General features: G+C 44.3%; 1 protein-coding gene across 2 annotated transcripts; it reads right to left on the minus strand.

Annotated features, from left to right (window-relative positions):
• Window positions 1-10,815: 10,815 nt before the first annotated feature.
• On the minus strand, window positions 10,816-23,069 carry rnaseh2b (ribonuclease H2, subunit B). 2 transcript variants are annotated; one of them, XM_046361162.1, is made up of 11 exons: window positions 22,868-23,067; window positions 22,324-22,395; window positions 22,036-22,143; window positions 21,857-21,933; window positions 19,240-19,354; window positions 18,871-18,935; window positions 16,587-16,692; window positions 13,932-14,013; window positions 13,519-13,564; window positions 13,068-13,145; window positions 10,816-11,077 (listed from the first exon to the last, which is right to left on the minus strand). In XM_046361162.1, the coding sequence occupies exons 1-11, from the start codon at window positions 22,929-22,931 to the stop codon at window positions 10,967-10,969; spliced, it is 924 nt and encodes a 307-aa protein (XP_046217118.1). In that variant the 5' UTR covers window positions 22,932-23,067; the 3' UTR covers window positions 10,816-10,966. The 2 variants fall into 2 exon arrangements, with proteins under 2 accessions (XP_046217118.1, XP_046217119.1); XM_046361163.1 differs by lacking the exon at window positions 13,068-13,145 and having other exon boundaries at window positions 22,868-23,069.
• Between the last annotated feature and the right edge of the window lie 1,282 nt (window positions 23,070-24,351).

Here is a 24,351-nt window from a genome sequence, read left to right on the forward strand (position 1 = left end):
GCTCCATAGTCTGCTCTCACACAGCATGGCTGGAAAGGAACACACATACAGCAGTTTGGCCAGATCATTTTTACACCTCTGGTACTTGCTGTTTATTATCTATGCATAGTCACTATACCCTTAGCTACATGTAAAAATGACCTTGACGAACCTGTAACCCCGGACATTGACTCGGTTCCGGTACCCCCTGTATATAGTCTCATTATTGTTATGTAATTGTGTTACTTATTTATTTTACTTTTGTTTATTTAGTAAATATTTTCTTAACTGCATTGTTGGTTAAGCGCTTGTAAGTAAGTAAGCATTTCACGGTAAGGTCATACCTGTATTCGGCACATGTAACTAATAGAATTTGATTTTACAGCAGTTTGATCAGTTTACAGCAGTTTGGTCAAAATATATTTTGGAATGTATTCATATATTTAAGAACTAACTGTGGGAAGTTATATGCATTTTTTGTTTGTTAGTAAAGCACCTTACCTTCAAATTCAAATGATGCAATGCGTCTCTTCAAGTCATGCAGTCCTCCACCTGTTCCTCTGGGTTGGAGGTGTGCTTCTCTCCTCGCTGTATTCAGGTCAATGTCTCCAGCTTCTCCAGGTCTGTTATACCAAGCCAGTGCAGTGTTGTACCAAGCAAGTGCAGTGTTGTACCAAGCCAGTGCAGTATTGGACCAAGCCAGTGCAGTATGGTACCAAGCCAGTGCAGTACTGTACCAAGCCAGTGCAGTGTTGTACCAAGCCAGTGCAGTATTGTACCAAGCCAGTGCAGTGTTGTACCAAGCCAGTGCAGTGTTGTACCAGGCCAGTGCAGTGTTGTACCAAGCCAGTGCATTATTGTACCAAGCCAGTGCAGTGTTATACCAAGCCAGTGCAGTATTGTACCAAGCCAGTGCAGTATTGTACCAAGCCAGTGCAGTATTGTACCAAGCCAGTGCAGTATTGTACCAAGCCAGTGCAGTGTTGTACCAAGCCAGTGCATTGTTGTACCAAGCCAGTGCAGTGATGTACCAAGCCAGTGCAGTGTTGTACCAAGCCAGTGCAGTATTGTACCAAGCCAGTGCATTATTGTACCAAGCCAGTGCAGTGTTATACCAAGCCAGTGCAGTATTGTACCAAGCCAGTGCAGTATTGTACCAAGCCAGTGCAGTATTGTACCAAGCCAGTGCAGTATTGTACCAAGCCAGTGCAGTGTTGTACCAAGCCAGTGCATTGTTGTACCAAGCCAGTGCAGTGATGTACCAAATCAAATCAAATCCAATTTTATTTGTCACATACACATGGTTAGCAGATGTTAATGTGAGTGTAGCGAAATGCTTGTGCTTCTAGTTCCGACAATGCAGTGATAACCAACAAGTAATCTAACTAACAATTCCAAAACTACTGTCTTATACACAGTGTAAGGGGATAAGGAATATGTACATAAGGATATATGAATGAGTGATGGTACAGAGCAGCATACAGTAGATGGTATCGAGTACAGTATATACATATGAGATGAGTGTGTAGACAAAGTAAACAAAGTGGCATAGTTAAAGTGGCTAGTGATACATGTATTACATAAGGATGCAGTCGATGATGTAGAGTACAGTATATACATATGCATATGAGATGAATAATGTAGGGTAAGTAACATTATATAAGGTAGCATTGTTTAAAGTGGCTAGTGATATATTTACATCATTTCCCATCAATTCCCATTATTAAAGTGGCTGGAGTTGGGTCAGTGTCAATGACAGTGTGTTGGCAGCAGCCACTCAATGTTAGTGGTGGCTGTTTAACAGTCTGATGGCCTTGAGATAGAAGCTGTTTTTCAGTCTCTCGGTCCCAGCTTTGATGCACCTGTACTGACCTCGCCTTCTGGATGATAGCGGGGTGAACAGGCAGTGGTTCGGTGGTTGATGTCCTTGATGATCTTTATGGCCATCCTGGTGTAGGTGTCCTGGATCCAGTGCAGTGTTGTACCAAGCCAGTGCAGTGTGTACCTGCAGTAGTAGCAAGCCAGTGCAGTATTGTACCAAGCCAGTGCAGTGTTGTACCAAGCCAGTGCAGTAGTGTACCAAGCCAGTGCAGTGTTGTACCAGTGCAGTATTGTACCAAGCCAGTGCAGTATTGTACCAAGCCAGTGCAGTGTTGTACCAAGCCAGTGCAGTGTTGTACCAAGCCAGTGCAGTATTGTACCAAGCCAGTGCAGTATTGTACCAAGCCAGTGCAGTATTGTACCAAGCCAGTGCAGTATTGTACCAAGCCAGTGCAGTATTGTACCAGTGCAGTATTGTACCAAGCCAGTGCAGTGTTGTACCAAGCCAGTGCAGTGTTGTACCAAGCCAGTGCAGTGTTGTACCAAGCCAGTGCAGTATTGTACCAAGCCAGTGCAGTATTGTACCAAGCCAGTGCAGTATTGTACCAAGCCAGTGCAGTATTGTACCAAGCCAGTGCAGTATTGTACCAAGCCAGTGCAGTATTGTACCAAGCCAGTGCAGTGTTTGTACCAAGCCAGTGCAGTATTGTACCAAGCCAGTGCAGTATTGTACCAAGCCAGTGCAGTGTTGTACCAAGCCAGTGCAGTATTGTACCAAGCCAGTGCAGTATTGTACCAAGCCAGTGCAGTATTGTACCAAGCCAGTGCAGTATTGTACCAAGCCAGTGCAGTATTGTACCAAGCCAGTGCAGTATTGTACCAAGCCAGTGCAGTATTGTACCAAGCCAGTGCAGTATTGTACCAGTGCAGTATTGTACCAAGCCAGTGCAGTATTGTACCAAGCCAGTGCAGTATTGTACCAAGCCAGTGCAGTATTGTACCAAGCCAGTGCAGTGTTGTACCAAGCCAGTGCAGTAGTTTGTACCAAGCCAGTGCAGTATTGTACCAAGCCAGTGCAGTGTTGTACCAAGCCAGTGCAGTATTGTACCAAGCCAGTGCAGTACCAAGCCAGTTGTACCAAGCCAGTGCAGTGTTGTACCAAGCCAGTGCAGTATTGTACCAAGCCAGTGCAGTATTGTACCAAGCCAGTGCAGTATTGTACCAAGCCAGTGCAGTATTGTACCAAGCCAGTGCAGTATTGTACCAAGCCAGTGCAGTATTGTACCAAGCCAGTGCAGTGTTGTACCAAGCCAGTGCAGTATTGTACCAAGCCAGTGCAGTATTGTACCAAGCCAGTTGTACCAAGCCAGTGCAGTGATGTACCAAGCCAGTGCAGTATTGTACCAAGCCAGTGCAGTGTTGTACCAAGCCAGTGCAGTGTTGTACCAAGCCAGTGCAGTATTGTACCAAGCCAGTGCAGTATTGTACCAAGCCAGTGCAGTGTTGTACCATGCCAGTGCAGTATTGTAATAGCCAGTGCAGTATTGTACCAAGCCAGTGCAGTTTGTACCAACCAGTGCAGTACTTGTATACAAGACCAGTGCAGAGGAAGTGCAGTATTGTACCAAGCCAGTGCAGTGTTGTACGGTCAGTGTTGTACCAGTATTGTACATGCAGTATTGTACAACAGTTTAGCCAGTGCAGTGTTGTACCAAGCCAGTGCAGTATTGTACCAAGCCAGTGCAGTATTGTACCAAGCCAGTGCAGTATATGTAAAGCCAGTGCAGTATTGTACCAAGCCAGTGCAGTATTGTAATACTAAGCCAGTGGACAGTATTGTCCAAGCCAGTGTAAAAGTATTGTACCAAGCCAGTGCAGTAACCAAGCCAGTGCAGTATTGTACCAAGCCAGTGCAGTATTGTACCAAGCCAGTGCATTTACCAAGCCAGTGCAGTATTGTACCAAGCCAAAAGCCAGTGCAGTATTGTACCAAGCCAGTGCAAGGAAGTGCAGTTTGTACCAAGCCAGTGGCCCAAGCCAGTGCAGTGTACCAAGCCAGTGCAGTATTTACTTTTCGATAATACAGTATTGTACCAAGCCAGTAGAAAACCAGTGCAGTATTGTACAAAGTAATGTACCAGTGCAGTATTGTATAAAGTGCAGTATTGTACCAAGCCAGTGCAGTATTGTACCAAGCCAGTGCAGTATTGTACCAAGCCAGTGCAGTATTGTACCAAGCCAGTATTGTACCAAGCCAGTGCAGTATTGTACCAAGCCAGTGCAGTAGTTGTACCAAGCCAGTGCAGTATTGTAGCCAGTGCAGTGTTGTACCAAGCCAGTGCAGTATTGTACCAAGCCAGTGCAGTGTTGTACCAAGCCAGTGCAGTTTGTACCATGCCAGTGCAGTGTTGTATTGTTGTACCAAGCCAGTGCAGTGCCAGTGCAGTGTTGTACCAAGCCCAGTGCAGTTTGTACCAAGCCAGTGCAGTGTTGTACCAAGCCAGTGCAGTAGTCACCAGTGCAGTATTGTTGCCAAGCCAGTGCAGTGTTGTACCAGCCAGTGCACCAGTCCAAAGATGGTGTTCAGAGGGCAGTGTTGTACCAAGCCAGTGCAGTGTTGTACAACCAGTGAGACTGTACAGCCAGTAAGTATTTATTTGTGCAGTGTTGTAAACCAGTGCAGATATTAATCTCCCAGTCTGAGTATTGATTAGGTTTTATAATAGACCAGTGTGATAGCTAGGTTTTCAAGACCAAGAGGAAGTGCATGCAGAGCTCTGGTCCTCATGAGAACTGAATCAACAGTTTAGTTGAAAAAAAAGCAGGTGAGTAGTTTAAAAGAGGAAGGAAATAGTTATTTAATGAAAGAACACTACAAGCAAATACTATAGAAAGGGGACTCTCTTTCTCCTTTTGTCTCAGTGTAAAAGGATGTGGCCCTTCTTAAAGTATTGGAACGGTGTGTGTGTGTGTATTTAATAAGAGTGGAGCGAAAACCCACAGACACTAGGCCCATCAAGGAATGAGTTTGACACATGGCTAGAGTCTGCTGGCTTTTCCTTTCGATAATACATAGAAAACCAGGTGAGGGGAGTTCCAAACTAATCAGTGACCTTAATTCATAAATCAAGTTTGGGAGGAGAAACTAAGACACTCAATGTGAACTGTTGTTTAAATGTGCAGTCACTGGAGATTGTTTTCTGTTGGCCATTTCAGAACCAGTCCAAAGATGGTGTTCAGAGGGCCTGAAACATGAGACTGCAGCTTAATTATTTATTTGGCAGGGAAACTTCAATCTCCCAGTCTGACGATTAGGATAGCTAAGGTTTTGTCAAATAATGAGGAATGCATGCATGGCTCTGGTCCTCTGAGATCTGAATGGGATGTTTAAGAAGATCAATTCAACACTGCTGTAATTTTTCCTAATTTAAATCCAATGAAAATCAACAAGGTACAGTAGGGATGTTTGACACTAGATCAACAACATGACAGATGGTGGGATGCCTTTATTCAGAAGTTTCAGAACTAAGGACTATCAATGTGACACTGTTGTTTAAATGAGCAGTCCACTTGTTTTGTCGGGCATTTCTGAGGAATATTGTTTGGAAACAGTTATGGATGGATGTGTCAATGTCATTTCGACACCACAATCTAGAGACCATTATATTCTCTAACTGTGAGCCGCTCCACTCGCAATAGGGATGTTTAAGAAGATCAACAACACGCTGTAATAGGGATGTTTAAGAAGATCAACAACATGCTGTAGGGATGTTTAAGAAGATCAACAAGGTGCAGTAGGGATGTTTAAGAAGATCAACAAGGTACAGTAGGGATGTTTAAGAAGATCAACAACACGCTGTAGGGATGTTTAAGAAGATCAACAACACGCTGTAGGGATGTTTAAGAAGATCAACAAGGTACAGTAGGGATGTTTGAGAAGATCAACAACATGCAGTAGGGATGTTTAAGAAGATCAACAAGGCCCATAGGGGTGTTTAGGAAGATGAACAAGGTGCAGTAGGGGTGTTTAGGAAGATGAACAAGGTGCAGTAGGGGTGTTTAGGAAGATGAACAAGGTGCAGTAGGGGTGTTTAGGAAGATCCATCAACTCCACCCTAAAGTGGAGCAAAAGTTGTGTAAATGTCGAGTCCACCAGCGCCTTGTATTATTACCAGAGGCAGGACTGGACATGGCTCTAATCTCAGAACCAGAACTGTCTGGAGTATTTGAAAGAGCTGGTGGCTTTGAGACAGTAAAACACAAGGAAAGTCAACAACTTAAAAATCAACAAGATGAAGGCCACCTTCTCCCCCAAGAAGAAGCCAGAACCCCTGCCACTCACCTCCAAGGACGCACAGGTAGAGAGGCTTTGTGAAACACTAAATGGCTATGACCTCTCCTTACCATTATCTTTAATGTGTCCTAAATTAAATTGTTGAACCACTGAATGCCTAATCAATAAACAATCTTATTCTCTCTTTTGTTTGTGCTGTTTTTTTCCCCGACAGATCATGAGGACCAACCCGTTTGCCCCTCTAATCCCAGGAGGACACTTGACTTACACTTGGTCCTTCTGTAAGCTCAGTTGGTAGAGCATGGTGCTTGTAACGCCAGGGTAGTGTGTTCGATCCCCGGGACCACCCATACGTAGAATGTATGTACACATGACTGTAAGTCGCTTTGGATAAAAGCGTCTGCTAAATGGCATATATTATATTATATTATACTTATTTTACGCTGTCATGGCGAGCTGTGACCCTGAGCCCACGAGCAAGCTCCACTTAAACGATGGACACACTTCACTTTATTGGCGAGTTGTTATTTAGTTAGAAGTAAGATCCAGTTGCTTAAAAAATGAAGACAGTGGACAACATCCTGTGGTTGATCTACTGGTCATTGTGAGCGACACTGATGAAATCGGCCGACATAAAGTTTCTTGTCTACGAGTAACTGTAACTGATCACAAACTATCTTTTTGTGTTTTTTCCTGTCTTCCTGTGTAGAATTTTGATGGGCATTTTGAGAACTGAAGTGAACCCATCTCTCTCTCTGTGACCACAAGCACCTGTGAGCACATGACCTCCACTCCAACAGGGTCAAGAGTGTCCCACAGCATCTCATGGATGAGTCCAAGCTGAAGAATCCGGCCCCAACCAGTGACTGCAGCAGCAGCACGGCCAAGAAGAACAGCCACAACAAACGGCCGACGACACCTACAGAGGCACCCCATCCACCTGCACAAAGTGGTTGATTTCTCCTTCCAGACCTCGCGACATGTACACAGCGGGAAATGATTGGCTCAGTGTTCTGTCACTCATGGAGTCACTGTCACCGCAAAATCTACAAAATCTACAGGGATAGCTCCAAAATTCAATCCCCTTGGGTGCTGCCATAGAGTTACATTAGAAGTGCCCATTAGTGCCCATCCAAGAAGGCTAAAGGTCATTTACACAGATAAAATGAAGTCAAATCATGTTATATCTACCATAGCTTTGATTGGACTGATCATGTCAACATCATAATTTCAAAATCTTAGCTAGCAAGTTGAACAAGCAGTCATCATCATGAATCACATAAATATACTGGCAAATCCTTTTTATCCTTGTAATATGAAGATAAATTATAGATAAAACATATTAGTGCTCATCGGCCATAAACATTGCACAAGTTGGAAATCACAAATTCAACAATGAGTGGTTTGGGAGGAATCAGTGGCTAACTGCAATCCATAGCCTGTCATAAGGTGAATGCACCAATTTGTAAGTCGCTCTGGATAAGAGCGTCTGCTAAATGACTTAAATGTAAAATGTAAATGTATTTAGCGGAGTGGGTGTGTGGTCCAAGTCTGGGTTTAAGGGTCTCTTTTCCAAGCTGAAAAGGATAAACATTCAACACCATGGGCCAGAAAAGTTTGAATACATTGGCCATGCTATCAATCTAGCATGACTTCTGCCACGTTCAAAACAACTGGAAACTCAGAAATGGGAAATCTCAGACTTCAGTGAGGGGGAACGAGCTCCGACTGGGAAAATACATTTTGAATGGTTATCCAACTCAGAATTCCAAGTAGGGAACTCGGGACTCTTTCTAGAGCTCTGACCTGAAGATCACTGATGTCATGATTCAACCTTGTTTTTTCAGTTTCCTAGTTGTCTTGAAAGCAACAAAAATCCAGAGAATGCCAGACTTTGATGACAAAATTTGCCCACAAGGACCGCTGAGCCACCTTCCTGTTAAAGTGAGCACAGCACAACAAGGTGAGTCCAAAAACGCTGCTGCATAAATTATTTAATATGCCTGGGTAATGTGTATACTGTAACTAAGAAAGTAATACTAAGTCTATGTTGTGTAGTAAGCTGTTAGTAGCCCATGTGCCACACCCCAATAATTTGGTCCCTTTCCCCCTCATAACTTAGCCTACTGTTCTGACTTGGTGGTGCCTTGGTGTAGCCTATTGCCTGTTTTAGAGAAATTGAATCAGTGAATATTGTAAGAGCTTTCATTGTCTACTTATATGCCCCCTTTATTTATCTTACAAATCTGACTGTACAAGGAGAAAACTGTTTAAGCAAGTCAGCCATATCAGCTATGTTTTTTTAAAGGCAGTAAATGAGGCTGAATTAACTGTTTCGCAGCCAGGTGTAGCAGTGATAAGGATTCACTCCATGGTGCTGAAAAGAAAGCTCTGCTGTTGGGACAGCTTTATGTAGGCCCGGTTTGGGGGCACCGTTTGTCGCCGTTATAGTGCAATTAAGTGTATTGTTTAGTGCTGTGTAGTGGCTTTGCTAGCACGCATTAAAAAAATATATTTTTGTCCCACCAAGATTTACATGCTAAAATTGCCACTGCTACAGGGGGAACAGAGAAAATGGTGTCTTCCAGAGCAGAGGCACCAGTCCTGACAACATCTGTTGGCTTTTCACATGTTTAAACCTGGCGGCCTAATAGACCAGTCTGCTGCGGCCCCTGTGACTGGTACCTGATCCTCAAACGGCTGTGTGTAACTTGGGACAGCGTAATGCCCATCCTGGCGGCCTGATAGCTGCTGCGGCTGCTGTGACTGGTACCTGATCCATAAACGGCTGTGCGTAACTTGGGACAGCATAATGCCCATCCTGGCGGCCTGATAGCTGCTGCGGCCCCTGTGACTGGTACCTGATCCATAAACGGCTGTGCGTAACTTGGGACAGCGTAATGCCCATCCTGGCGGCCTGATAGCTGCTGCGGCCCCTGTGACTGGTACCTGATCCATAAACGGCTGTGTGTAACTTGGGACAGCATAATGCCCATCCTGGCGGCCTGATAGCTGCTGCGGCCCCTGTGACTGGTACCTGATCCATAAACGGCTGTGCGTAACTTGGGACAGCGTAATGCCCATCCTGGCGGCCTGATCCACTGGTACCTGATCCATAAACGGCTGTGCGTAACTTGGGACAGCATAATGCCCATCCTGGCGGCCTGATAGCTGCTGCGGCCCCTGTGACTGGTACCTGATCCACAAATGGCTGTTCGTAACTTGGGACAGCATAATACCCAACAAATGCTCTCATTACCTAGTTACTGTAAACAGACCATCTACTCCACATGACTCAGCTGTCATCACACGTCTGTCAGCTGAACAATGCATCTGTCCATTTCCTTTATGTAGAGGCTCATTTTATCAAGTTTTTCCTGGAGCATCCATCTCTCAAGACAACCAACATTCGGTTGTTCACTATGTACCTCAAAGACTGAATTATTAAACCAAGGTTCTGCTAATTTAATATTATGCTGTAGAGCAGGCTATCATTGTACTATTACAACATGATATATTCTATTAAGCGTATATTTCTGCACATTAAAATGGCTCACCGTGGCACGTTCACTTTTTCATGTGGACCTGTGATGTCTTTGTTAAATTGTACTTTGTCTGAAACTGAAGATTACATGTTGTACTCCTACTGGTTATCTACAGTAATCTGAGACCACATGTTGTATTCCTACTGGATCTACAGTAATCTGAGACCACATGTTGTACTCCTACTGGTTATCTACAGTAATCTGAGACCACATGTTGTACTCCTACTGGTTATCTACAGTAATCTGAGACCACATGTTGTATTCCTACTGGATCTACAGTAATCTGAGACCACATGTTGTACTCCTACTGGTTATCTACAGTAATCTGAGACCACATGTTGTACTCCTACTGGTTATCTACAGTAATCTGAGACCACATGTTGTACTCCTACTGGTTATCTACAGTAATCTGAGACCACATGTTGTACTCCTACTGGTTATCTCCAGTAATCTGAGACCACATGTTGTACTCCTACTGGTTATCTACAGTAATCTGAGACCACATGTTGTACTCCTACTGGTTATCTACAGTAATCTGAGACCACATGTTGTACTCCTACTGGTTATCTACAGTAATCTGAGACCACATGTTGTATTCCTACTGGATCTACAGTAATCTGAGCACTCTGTAAAGAAAAGAGTGGGAGCAGCAAGTTTGAACATGTACCATCATATACTCCAACCTTGAAAGAATAGTAACTATTCATTATCTTAGGCTTTGTCCCCTGCCTCTCAATGCGCTTCGCTCCAGATGAGTTTCCTGCATCATCCCTATTGTTTGGAGATTCAACCCTTTTCAAGGACAAAAAAAGGGGACAAAAATAGTTATTTTCTTTATTACCAAAAGCACATGTGTGCGTGCACACACACTGTAGACACACCGACAGACACACACACACACACACTAGAAACCGACCGACCGACACACACACACACCAACCGACAGACAGACACACACACTGTATACCCGCACACCGACAGAAACACACACTGTAGACACACACACACACCGACCGACACACACACACTGCAGACACACCGACAGACACACACACACACTAGAAACCGACCGACCGACATACACACACCAACCGACAGACAGACACACACACTGTATACACGCACACCGACAGAAACACACACTGTAGACACACACACACACCGACCGACAGACACACACACTGTAGACACACAGACACTAGACACACACACAGAGAGACCGACAGAAACACACACTGTAGACACACACCAACCGACAGACAGACAGACACACACACTGTATACACGCACACCGACAGACACACAAACTGATGTATCATTCTAACATTCATTTTTTCTCTGCCTTGCCCTTGGGGCTGAAGAAGGCCGACATGCTCTTCATGCCTGTTTTGTCCACCTTGGCCAGGGTCTTCTGTGCAGCACTCATCTTCTTGGGCGGCTGGAGGACGAGAGAAGAGTCAATAGCATTGCTCATCCGCCTTGAGTGAAGACGGCTGAAACGTTATTACATATCAGCGTGACTCATTTCCAGACAGAGGTTACTTGTAGGCCTCTGCACTGCATTGCTTTAAACTGCAATCACGTAGACTGGTTTAGCTTGACAGAAAATTATATACAGGGCTGTAAAATACATTTATATACAGGGCTGTAAAATACATTTATATACAGGGCTCTAAAATACATTTATATACAGGGCTCTAAAATACATTTATATACAGGGCTCTAAAACACATTTTCGTTGATAGCACTGCTGCTCCCAATTTAAAGTTAGGAGCGCCACATCAAATTTAGCAACCCCAGAAAATGTTTTTATTGATTGATATACAGTCTATGTAAATTCTAGCTTCTGCTGAAGCACATGTTGTTCCCTAGAAACTAATACGAAACACTATAAATTAGTTTAGCTAAAATATTGATACAAATACCTGTCATTGAAATGAAAAAGAGTTGTGAAAAATTAGGTTTCTACTGTTTCCTACTGAGATGCATTACATAGACAACTGTATACTGTCTGTTTAAGAATGTCAGGTTTATGATGAGGACATGCAAATCTGTCATTCAATCAATGCTATGATCATTGATCACCTGAAGAAGCTAAGCCCTTTTCGTTTCCTGCCCCCACGTCTGGATATACTGTTAAAGTTACCAGGTCCAGGTTGTTAACTAGCTAGCTAATGAGGTAACGTCACTGATCAAGGTGCTAACGACCCGCGACATGGTTTATGAATGTAAAATGCAGCCTGCTAATGGACGTGGTCACAACTTTTGAATGGTTTGGGCTAGAGGCGCTTGTTTCTCCAGGGCACCGGGAAACAGCGGTACAGCGAAGCCTAATCATTACTTTTGGGAACTATTTTTTTTCTTCTAGATGGTGCTCCTAAATCAAAATTGAATGTCACGCAGCTAAAGATTTAGGAGCATATGTGACCAAAATGTTTGCACTTCAGAGCCCTGTAAACATATATGTATGATGTAGGCATGACTATAAAACCAAAAAGACATGAGATTTAGTAAGGTACGGGAAACCTATCACTACCTAGAAAACTGTTAGAGAAAAAAATGCCTGCAAGATTCCCCCCCCCATTTCTCTCCTTGGTCCCTTTGTGCAGACTGCCCCTAATCTCACTCCCTTTGTGCAGACTGCCCCTAATCTCACTCCCTTTGTGCAGACTGCCCCTAATCTCACTCACTTTGTGCAGACTGCCCCTAATCTCACTCACTTTGTGCAGACTGCCCCTAATCTCACTCAGACTCCCCTAATCTTTTTGTGCAGACTGCCCCTCAATCTCACAGACTCCCTTTCACTCACTTTGTGCAGACTGCCCCTAATCTCACTCCCTTTGTGCAGACTGCCCCTAATCTCACTCACTTTGTGCAGACTGCCCCTAATCTCACTCCCTTTGTGCAGACTGCCCCTAATCTCACTCCCTTTGTGCAGACTGCCCCTAATCTCACTCCCTTTGTGCAGACTGCCCCTAATCTCACTCCGTTTGTGCAGACTGCCCCTAATCTCACTCCTTTGTGCAGACTGCCCCTAATCTCACTCCCTTTGTGCAGACTGCCCCTAATCTCACTCACTCACTTTGTGCAGACTGCCCCTAATCTCACTCCCTTTGTGCAGACTGCCCCTAATCTCACTCCTTTGTGCAGACTGCCCCTAATCTCACTAGACTGCCCCTAATCTCACCCTTTGTGCCTGCCCTTTGTCTCACTCACTTTGCAGACTGCCCCTAATCTCAATCTCCCCGTTTGTGCAGACTGCCCCTAATCTCACTCCCTTTGTGCAGACTGCCCCTAATCTCACTCCCTTTGTGCAGACTGCCCCTAATCTCACTCCCTTTGTGCAGACTGCCCCTAATCTCACTCCCTTTGTGCAGACTGCCCCTAATCTCACTCCCTTTGTGCAGACTGCCCCTAATCTCACTCACTTTGCGGGAGAAATCGGAGCTGTTGAATTTGGTGTAGTCCTCTCCTGCCTCCAATGGTTTGTCAGTCAGTCTCCGCTTCTGCCGACCGAACACGGCACTTACACAGTTAGCCGTACTTTCCACTCAGAACACCAACCATCACATCACAGACACACGGCACAGACACGCCAGGGACACGCAAGATACCATGACTACCGCAAACCCACCAACACATGTGAAACAGGAATAAAAACACACTAATTTACTGCTACACTGCAACCATCAGGTGAATGTCAATAGAACACAGTTGAAAAGCCACTGGTGCTGCAATATCTAAAAAGCAAGCAGTAAATTGAAGAAAATGCAAAACATTTGACCAAATAAATAAACACATAACTTGGAACAAATATACTGAAAACAAATATAACTACAGTGTGACGACACAAATTCAAAATGAAGCTGGAGAAAATACCTTTGAGGGAGGCTCCACCTCTTTAGGACTTGAGAGCTCAGGTAACCTGTCAGGAGGAAACTGAAGGATTACTGACTCACCATCAAACTGTTACACACTAACAATACTGCTTAATGTGATACCTTTAGTACTATCATGGTCTTAATATCACAATCTGGCACACATTTCCAGTCAAAGTGCTGCCCTGGGCCCTGCACTGTGTGGGATGTGTTTTGAAAAGAACTGTCAGCGAGTTCTGTGAATTCTGTGGTGACGGCCTCAAACCGCCCACTCATCTGCAGTTTTGGGGTCGGTTTCCATTAAATAAAAATGACTCAGTGGCAGTTACAATGAAGCTACATGAAAATGTAATTCTAGATTGTGCTTTTAACATGAATACATAAAAACTAAGTATAGTCCATGTGTGTACATACTGGAGATGCTTGAGGAGGGCTTTGCTCAGCTCTTCACTGATGTACTCAGATATCAGGCCATGGGCATACCGCAGGTAGTCCTCTGTGTGATTATGAATAGAGGGCATGAGAGTGTTAATACCACAGCATCACTTTATACACTTCATTACACAATTATAACCTTCCTATTGATATCACAGAAAACTGAGTTTACAATCTGATCTTGTGTGAAACTCAATGTAAAACAGGAATTGGCTGTGTCTGCTGTGCTAGGTCCTGGGGCATGGCTAGGTCCTAGGGCGTAGCTAGGTCCCGGAGCGTAGCTAGGTCCCGGGCCGTAGCTAGGTCCTGGGGCTAGGTCCCGGGCTAGGTCCCGGGCGCTAGGGGCTAGGGGTCCTGGGGCGTAGCTGGGTCCTGGGGCGTAGCTGGGTCCTGGGGCGTAGCTGGGTCCTGGGGCGTAACTAGGTCCTGGGGCGTAGCTAGGTCCCTGGGCGTAGCTAGGTCCTGGGGCGTAACTAGGTCCTGGGGCGTGGCTAGTCCTGGGGCGTAGCTGGGTCCTGGGGCGTAGCTGGGTCCTGGGGCGTAGCTAGGTCCTGGGGCGTAGCTAGGTCCTGGGGCGTAGCTAGGTCCTGGGGCGTAGCTAGGTCCCGGGGCGTAGCTAGGTCCCGGGGCGTAGCTAGGTCCCGGGGCGTAGCTAGGTCCCAGGGCGTAGCTAGGTCCTGGGGCATAGCTAGTCCCGTAGGGGTCCTGGGGCGTAGCTGGGTCCTGGGGCGTAGCTGGGTCCTGGGGCGTAACTAGGTCCTGGGGCGTAGCTAGGTCCCTGGGCGTAGCTAGGTTCTGGGGCGTAGCTAGGTCCTGGGCGTAGCTAGGTCCTGGGGCGTAGCTAGGTCCTGGGGCGTAACTGGGTCCTGGGGCGTAGCTAGGTCCTGGGGCGTAGCTAGGTCCTGGGGCGTAGCTGGTCCTGGGCGTAGCTAGGTCCTCTGGGGTCCCTGGGCGCTAGGTTCTGGGGCGTACTAGGTCCCTGGGCGTGGGCTAGGTCCTGGGGCGTAGCTAGGTCCTGGGGCGTAGCTAGGTCCTGGGGCGTAGCTAGGTCCTGGGGCGTAACTGGGTCCTGGGGCGTAGCTAGGTCCTGGGGCGTCCTGGGGCGTAGCTAGGTCCTGGGGCGTAGCTAGGTCCTTGGGAATATGTACAAAATACAGCCCAAAATGTGCATGCGCCAGTTCACGCAAAAGTTGGCATTCTCACGTCAATTTAGTTGATGTGAGAATATGCTCACCTCTCCGCAAACTATAGACTATGAGTACACATCTCTGCTAGTGGTTGAAATATTGTATTGCAAGGTGTGATTTAAGTATTTTGTGCAAATGGAGAAAATTATGAAAAGCTTGTTCATAAATAAAACAGGAAAACATATGAACAAGAATTCAGCCATTTGCCGTTAGTGAGAAGAGAAAAAAAATATCTGTAGAATTTAAGATAGACATACGAATATTCATCCTATTTAGTTTATTTTCATAACCATTGGAGAATAAATGAGTCACCTTTTTTGGCCGTGATGGGTTTATATTCCCGAAGAAGCCATACAACAAACGACCATGCACATCTCATTTAACCTAGTAGCCGAGGAAATAAATAGGCTATAAATAGGCGTTCAAGTTTTCAATCCCATAGAGAGCACATTTTATAATACAGTCAAATTTAACATTGAAGTAGGCCTATGTATACTACTGCAAGTACTGTAAATACATTTTATTTTGAGTCGTCGGCCCTAGACAATGTCTCAGAATCTGCGTGCCGTCCATCATGTTTAGGTTGGTGGAAGAGTGGATGGAGAACATTGCTGAATCTAAATGTTCTACTGACAGGTCCACAACAAGTTGCCGTTGTTTTCTCATTCACAAACTGACACAAGCCAGAAATGACTGCTAAAGACTGAAACAGTCTGCCAACACAGTAAATAGACCGGTAGCTTTACGTTAAATATTTGACAGTATGGGTCACAGTATTGCTGTGTGATATGAGCATGACATCATAGCCTATTTCATCTCAGAGACTATTTTTTTTTATTTACCTTTATTTAACTAGGCAAGTCAGGTAAGAACAAATTCTTATTATCAATGACGGCCTAGGAACAGTGGGTTAACTGCCTGTTCAGGGGCTGAACGACAGATTTGTACCTTGTCAGCTCGGGGGTTTGAACATGCAACCTTCCGGTTACTAGTCCAACGCTCTAACCACTAGGTTACCCTGCCGCCCCTATACCAAGACAGGACATAGAAAAACAATATTCTACTGACAAACTAAATATTGAACAACAATTCATATTTTTTATGCTGTGGCCTAATGCCAATAGTTACAAATTATACAGCAAATGATAGGCGTCATATTCATCATAAATGGTGAATGGAGGGTTTTCCGACAGATAAATTATAACAGGTGATTTATAACAGGAAACATGGTGTGCACCAAGTATAGAATCTAAATATTTTTGCTCAGTCTTTTCAGAAATGGCACACGCAGATATTTAGTGTGAAATGTATGAAACAGTTATAAATGAGGCCCCTGATCTCTACAAGGTGTTTGGTGCCTTCCTCTGGTTCATGTTATGTATGCAGGCCAGGGAGAGCATGCACAGGTATATAGTACTGGACCAGACTGGAACTGGGCTTGACTCACCTTCCTGGGTCTCTGACTCCTGCTTGACTCGGACATACGTCGTGGACTTTACTCCCTCTCCCACTGAGATGTTACTCTTTCTGAGGGTCTTCACTGTCCTCTCAGCCTGGAACAGCAGAGACACAGCAAGACCAACACACAGTTAACGCTGTCACATCTACTGGCCAATCCCCACTCCTCTCCTGGAAACCCACAGCATGACCAATCCCCACTCCTCTCCTGGGAACCCACAGCATGACCATTCCCCACTCCTCTCCTGGGAATCCACAGCATGACCATTCCCCACTCCTCTCCTGGGAACCCACAGCATGACCATTCCCCACTCCTCTCCTGGGAACCCACAGCATGACCATTCCCCACTCCTCTCCTGGGAACCCACAGCATGACCATTCCCCACTCCTCTCCTGGGAACCCACAGCATGACCATTCCCCACTCCTCTCCTGGGAACCCACAGCATGACCATTCCCCACTCCTCTCCTGGGAACCTGGCATAACACCTGATTACTGATTAGTTTACCACCTCCCCAGGTCCCCTAAGGGTGCTGGGCCTACCTGGCACTAAACACCTGATTACTGATTCCACAGGGGGTACTAGGACACCTGGGGGTGCTGGGCCTATCCACAGGGGGTACTAGGACACCTGGGGGTGCTGGGCCTATCCACAGGGGGTACTAGGACACCTGGGGGCACTGGGCCTATCCACAGGGGGTACCAGGACACCTGGGGGTACTGGGACTATCCACGGGGGGGTACTGGGCCTATCCACAGGGGGTACTAGGGCACCTGGGGGTACTAGGACACCTGGGGGTACTGGGCCTATCCACAGGGGGTACTAGGACACCTGAGGGTACTGGGCTTAACCACAGGGGGTACTAGGACACCTGAGCGTACTGGGCCTATCCACAGGGGGTACTAGGACACTTGAGGGTACTAGGACACCTGGGGGTACTGGGACTATCCACAGGGGGGGTACTGGGGACACCTGAGGGTACTCCACAGGGGGCACTGGGCACCACAGGGGGTACTAGGACACCTGGGGGTACTGGGACCATCCACAGGGGGTACTGGGCCCCACAGGGGGTACTGGTCACCACTGGGGGTACTGGGACACCTGGGGGTACGGGGCCCATCCACAGGTTGGTACTAGGTCCCCTGGGGGTACTGGTCCTATCCACAGGGGGTACTGGGACACCTGGGGGTACTGGGCCTATCCACAGGGGGTACTAGGACACCTAGGACACCTGGGGGTACTGGGGCTATCCACAGGGGATACTAGGACACCTGAGGGTACTAGGACACCTGGGGGCACTGGGCCTATCCACAGGGGGTACTGGAAAATAATCATGAGACCAATGAATGGCCTGCTGGTAAAATGCACATGAGGGGGTACTTCAGGGGTCCTCCGGGCAGAGTAACATTCAGTTGGTGGTACAGAGTAACATTCAGTTGGTGGTACAGAGTAACATTCAGTTGGTGGTATAGAGTAACATTCAGTTGGTGGTACAGAGTAACATTCAGTTGGTGGCACAGAGTAACATTCAGTTGGTGGTACAGTTGGTGGTAGTAACATTCAGTTGGTGGCACAGAGTAACATTCAGTTGGTGGTACAGAGTAACATTCAGTTGGTGGTACAGAGTAACATTCAGTTGGTGGTATAGAGTAACATTCAGTTGGTGGTACAGAGTAACATTCAGTTGGTGGCACAGAGTAACATTCAGTTGGTGGTACAGAGTAACATTCAGTTGGTGGTACAGAGTAACATTCAGTTGGTGGTACAGAGTAACATTCAGTTGGTGGTATAGAGTAACATTCAGTTGGTGGTACAGAGTAACATTCAGTTGGTGGCACAGAGTAACATTCAGTTGGTGGTATAGAGTAACATTCAGTTGGTGGTACAGAGTAACATTCAGTTGGTGGTATAGAGTAACATTCAGTTGGTGGTACAGAGTAACATTCAGTTGGTGGTATAGAGTAACATTCAGTTGGTGGTATAGAGTAACATTCAGTTGGTGGTATAGAGTAACATTCAGTTGGTGGTACAGAGTAACATTCAGTTGGTGGTATAGAGTAACATTCAGTTGGTGGTACAGAGTAACATTCAGTTGGTGGTACAGAGTAACATTCAGTTGGTGGTACAGAGTACCATTCAGTTGGTGGTATAGCGTAACATTCAGTTGGTGGTACAGAGTAACATTCAGTTGGTGGTACAGGAACTGAAAAAGGTTGGAAACCACTGCAATAGAGGATGATATGGGCATATGCAGCTCAGTGATCAACGTGTACCTTTTTCTTTAACCATTCCATGGTCCTCTCCTGGCTGTAGCGCTGAAACTTCTGACTGCCCACCTCTGAAGGAGCAGCACAAAGAGCATGTATTACATTTACACCTGAGACCACCACATTACACTTGTATTCTGTGTGCACATTCTTAGAAAATCAGAAACAATGTGACAAGAGTGCTACAGTCTCTGAGGATCTGATATACACATTTAATCCAGCAACCATTCATGTGCGCTTCTGACTGACGTATGAGAGAGAAGATAATTATTGGGTTGAGAGGGGTTGTAATCAGAGATTGATAGTTGATTGTTTCTGAGGAGCACATTAACTTTCAACATTAGTTTGTATCTGCTGAACACAGTGACCTCTGACCTTTCTCCTCAGCCACATGGTGCAGGGAGGCCTGGGAGCGTGTGCAGCTCAGCAGCCTGGTGCATGCTGGGAAGTCCTCGTCCATCACTACCTGGTCCACGGGCTGGAACTTCCCCTACAGCAGAACACAAAGAAATTAAATCACAAAAAGAAGAAGACAGATGACATCACAAAAGGGCAGAAATGACCTTGCAGAGAGAAAGACCGAATGATATGTCATCACAATGACCGAACAGAGATGGAATCACACAGGACAGAGATGACATCACAAAGAGAGATAGATGAAATCACAAAGGGGGGACAAGAGAGATCACAAGGAAAGAAAGACTGACAAAGATCATAAAGGGGGAGAGATGAAGATGCAATAAAAACCAATGAAATTCATTTCAAAAGTGAGTATGGTCTTATGGCCTTACCTTAGGGTTTCCACCCAGAGTGTGTGAAAAAGCACTTTGGTGTTGACATTTCCTTTCCTTATGTTATAAAATACATTTTACCAAGACAAATATAATTCATGTTCTGAATCATTCAGTGGGGTCGTTCTCTGAAATAGCATTAACATTATGTCCAAAAAGTCTGATTTCTTAACCTAATACATCCGATAATAAGCACCGAGCTCTGTTAACAGAGAGGTGTAGCTTTATCTGCAAAACTTTTCAGGATTTTACATTGTGGTCGTCGTCTTCCAAGTTGTTTCCATGGGTCGCAAAACTTTTGCAGGACATGAGCTGAATTCAATGTAAAAGGCTTGAACATTTTTTTAAAGAACAGGAAACTAAATGACTTAAATGTAATGTAACGCTGCATTAGAGGTCGACTGATGGCATTTTTGAACGCCGATTACATTGCAATCCACGAGGAGACTGCGTGGCAGGCTGACCACCTGTTACACGAATGCAACCAGGAGCCAAGGTAAGTTACTAGCTAGCATAAAACTTATCTTATAAAAAAATAATTAATCTTAACATAATCACTAGTTAACTACACATGGTTGATGATATTACTAGTTTACCAAGCTTGTCCTGTGTTGCATATAATCAATGCGGTGCCTGTTAATATATCATCGAATCACAGCCTACTTCGCCAAACGGGTGATGATTTAACAAAAGCACATTCACGAAAAAAGCACAATCGTCGCACCAATGTACCTAACCATAAACATCAATGACTTTCTTAAAATCAATACACAAGTATATATTTTTAAATCTACATATTTTGTTAATATTAATTAATTTTAGCAGGCAATATTAACTAGGGAAATTGTGTCACTTCTCTTGCATTTAGTGCAAGCAGAGTCAGGGTACATGCAGCATTTTGGGCTGCCTTGCTCGTTGCGAACTGTGTAAAGACAATTTCTTCCTAAATTTTACATAATTATGACATAACATTGAAGGTTGTGTAATGTAAAAGCAATATTTAGACTTAGGGATGCCATCCGTTAGATAAAATACGGAACGGTTCCGTATTTCACTGAAAGAAAAATGTTTTGTTTTCTAAATGAGCTCCTAGAGTTTCCGGATTTGACCATATTAATGACCAAAGGCTCGTATTTCTGTGTTTATTATATTATCATTAAGTCTATGATTTGATTTTGATATAGCGTCTGACTGAGCAATGGTAGTAGGCAGCAGCAGGCTCGTAAGCATTCATTCAAACAGCACTTTCCTGAGTTTGCCAGCAGCTCTTCGCAATGCTTGAAGCACAGCGCTGTTTATGACTTCAAGCCTATCAACTCCCGAGATTAGGCTGGCAATACTATAGTGCCTATAAGAACATCCAATAGTAAAAGGTATATGAAATACAAATGGTATAGAAATAGTCCTATAATTCCCATAACTACAACCTAAAACTTCTTAACTGGGAATTTTGAAGAACACCAGCTTTCATATGGTCTCATGTTCTGAGCAAGGAACTTAAATGTTAGCTTTTTTACATGGGACATATTGCACTTTTACTTTCTTCTCCAACACTTTGTTTTTACATTATTTCAACCAAATTGAACATGTTTATTTAATTATTTGAGACTAAATGTTGATGTATTGATGTATTATATTAAGTTCAAATAAAAGTGTTCATTCAGTATTGTTGTAATTGTCATTATTACAAATATATATATAAAAACCGTCCGATTAATCGATATCGGCTTTTTTTGGTCCTCCAATAATCGGTATTGGCATTGAAAAATCCTAATTGGTTGACCTCTACTTTGTATTCATATGAACAGCGTATACTAAAATATGAAAAGACTTGATGTCATGTCTCAAAAACAATATATATTTTACCTCTATATTGTTTTATGTCCCCTAGATTTCAAAAGAAAGATGTCAAGTTCAACCTGCCTGTCAGGTAGCCTTTATTTTCACACAGCATCCAACCTAGCTGACACAGTGCTATTTTCCTGATGTACAGTATGACCACTTTTCCCTCTGGCCTCCATTGATTTAGTCGTGCTAATTTTGACCATACTACAAGGGTAAAAACTCCAAGAAGTTTTCAACGGATTATGAAAGAGACATGAGGTTTGAACATTGGTTTTCTTAGAGGATTATCTACATAATAAAGATAGTATTTTGCACATTGGTCAAAAGATGCGTTTTTGATTGGACACACTACTTACCTCTTCACCCGCTTTGATCAAGTAGGGCAACAGTAGGTAGAGGGGATCCATTGGAGTGACATACAGAAGTCTCCCATCTGTTCAAAATCAAATAAAACATTTGAATCTTCAACACCACAATGTACTCCATGTATTAAGACTGGTTAAGCTTAACTACCTATCATCTGATTGGAAATTACCTCGCTGTACTGTCTGGCCAATGAACCAGGAGTGGAAGTCCTCGTTGAAGGCTTTGACCTCATACAGCTGCACATCACCACTGCCCAACAGGTACAAAGACGCTGCATCTAGAAAAGTACAAATAGATAGCTAGCTAATTCCACTAGATAGAGTAAAGAAAAAGCTAGCTACCACTTTTGAGAATGCTTTTTTTCCCAATGCGTTTGACTTTCATAGTTTTGCTTCGAATGATAGGTAGTTTACGTGGTGTTTCTATGTAAAATGTGCTATTGATGCCAACTTGCTACCTGTTGAAGGGTTCCTAAGCCGGATGAAAGTAGGGTCACCGTCATCTTTCTTTGGTGTTTCCACTGCAGAGTCTGTGTGGACAAAGAAATACACAAATACACGACATGCTGCTGCTGTTGTCACCGATGCAGACCACTGCTGGACGCGAAACTTTGTTGCAAGTGGAACTTCTCCAGTTAGATAACAATAGATCTAGCTCTAGTTTAGATCACTGTAATATGGATTTATAGCTATGGCGAAGTTGCGCTAACTCGACTACGATTCATCATGCAACAACAACTGCCATTGTAGTAGCTGGAAAGACGAACCAGCAATGACAATAACTTAGCTACATTCTGTCTAAACTACTATAACGTTAACTACCTAACGTTACGTAGATGCCAGCGAGCTATTTAGTTAACTAGCGAACGTTAGACCACAGGTTAGATATACATATATTTGTTATACCACAGATATAACAATTACTGTTACAATATTAGGTTGTGCACAGATGAAAGTGAAATTAGTAAACTAACGTTAGCTAGCTAAAGTTGCCTAATTTACCTGCTGCAACAACAACCCATCTGTCGTTTTGTGAATGTGGTGTCCGCTTCTTTTTAGTGGTCATTTTGATCTCGGCTGGCTAGCTAGTTAAAATGGCACGCAAAAATGTAAACTTGTATTTTTTTTCAAGAAGATAGTTAGCTAGCCGGTTGTTGTCAGTGCAACAAATCAGCATCTCGTCAGCAGCACAAAAAAAAGTACTTCCGTGTCACGGAATTTGGGAAATTGTCAAATAAAAGTCCCCCACGTAATAGTAGAAAAGTCTCAATAACCTGTAATTATTAATTACATATGACAATAATTAGAGTATCAGCAGCATAAAAGAGCATAAAAGAGGGGGTTTGGTGGTGGGACACAATGCAAATAGTCCAGGTAACCAATGTGCGGGGGCACTGGTTAGTCGGGCTAATTGAAGTAATATGTACATGAATGTGTAGTTAAAATGGTATTCATTTGATTACCTGTGCAGGAGTCTTATGGCTTGGGGGGGAAAGCTATTGAGAAGCTTTTTGGTCCCAGACTTGGTGCTCCAGTACCGCTTGTGGTAGCAGACAAAATAGTCTATGACTGCGGTGGCTGGGGTATTTGACCATTTTTAGGGCCTTCCTGTGACACCGCCTGGTGTAGAGGTCCTGGATAGCAGGCAGCTTAGCCACAGTGATGTACTGGACGGTACGCACTACCCTCTGTAGTGCCTTGCGGTCGGAGGCTGAGCAGTTGCCATACCAGGAAGGATGCTCTCGATGGTGCAGCTGCAGAACCATTTGAGGTTCTGAGGACCCATGCAAAATCTTTTTAGTCTCCTGAAGGGGAATAGGTTTTGTCGTGCCCTCTTCACGACTGTCTTGGTGTGCTTGGACCATGTTATTTTTTTATTTAATTTTTTCCTTTTTTTTAGAGGGAGGATCAGCTTAATATTGAGGAAAGAATGTAGCTTCCAATGTAATTGTCTGCATCATTTCCAATCCCCCATATTTTTGGGGTAAATATATCCATACACGCATGTATACATATACACATATATACATACACATACAGTGGGGCAAAAAAGTATTTAGTCAGCCACCAATTGTGCAAGTTCTCCCACTTAAAAAGATGAGAGAGGCCTGTAATTTTCACCATAGGTACACTTCAACTATGACAGACAAAATGAGAGAGAAAAATCCAGAAAATCACATTGTAGGATTTTTAAAGAATTTATTTGCAAATTATGGTGGAAAATAAATATTTGGTCAAAAAGTTTATCTCAATACTTTGTTACATACCCTTTGTTGGCAATGACAGAGGTCAAACGTTTTCTGTAAGTCTACACAAGGTTTTCACACACTGATGCTGGTATTTTGGCCCATTCCTCCATGCAGATCTCCTCTAGAGCAGTGATGTTTTGGGGCTGTTGCTGGGCAACACGGACTTTCAACTCCCTCCAAAGATTTTCTATGGGGTTGAGATCTGGAGACTGGCTAGGCCACTCCAGGACCTTGAAA

This window comes from Oncorhynchus gorbuscha, linkage group LG09 (assembly GCF_021184085.1).
Source record: "Oncorhynchus gorbuscha isolate QuinsamMale2020 ecotype Even-year linkage group LG09, OgorEven_v1.0, whole genome shotgun sequence".
Classification (NCBI taxonomy): domain Eukaryota; kingdom Metazoa; phylum Chordata; class Actinopteri; order Salmoniformes; family Salmonidae; genus Oncorhynchus; species Oncorhynchus gorbuscha.

Bases quoted from the DNA above. Each gene is read 5' to 3' on its own strand.
- rnaseh2b (XM_046361162.1), bottom strand. From the start codon at position 22,931: ATGACCACTAAAAAGAAGCGGACACCACATTCACAAAACGACAGATGG. The intron at 22,144-22,323 runs GTAGCAAGTTGG...GTACTTTTCTAG, and splicing joins GCTTAGGAACCCTTCAACAG to ATGCAGCGTCTTTGTACCTG. The intron at 13,146-13,518 runs GTATTTTCTCCA...TTCGGTCGGCAG, and splicing joins AGGTGGAGCCTCCCTCAAAG to AAGCGGAGACTGACTGACAA.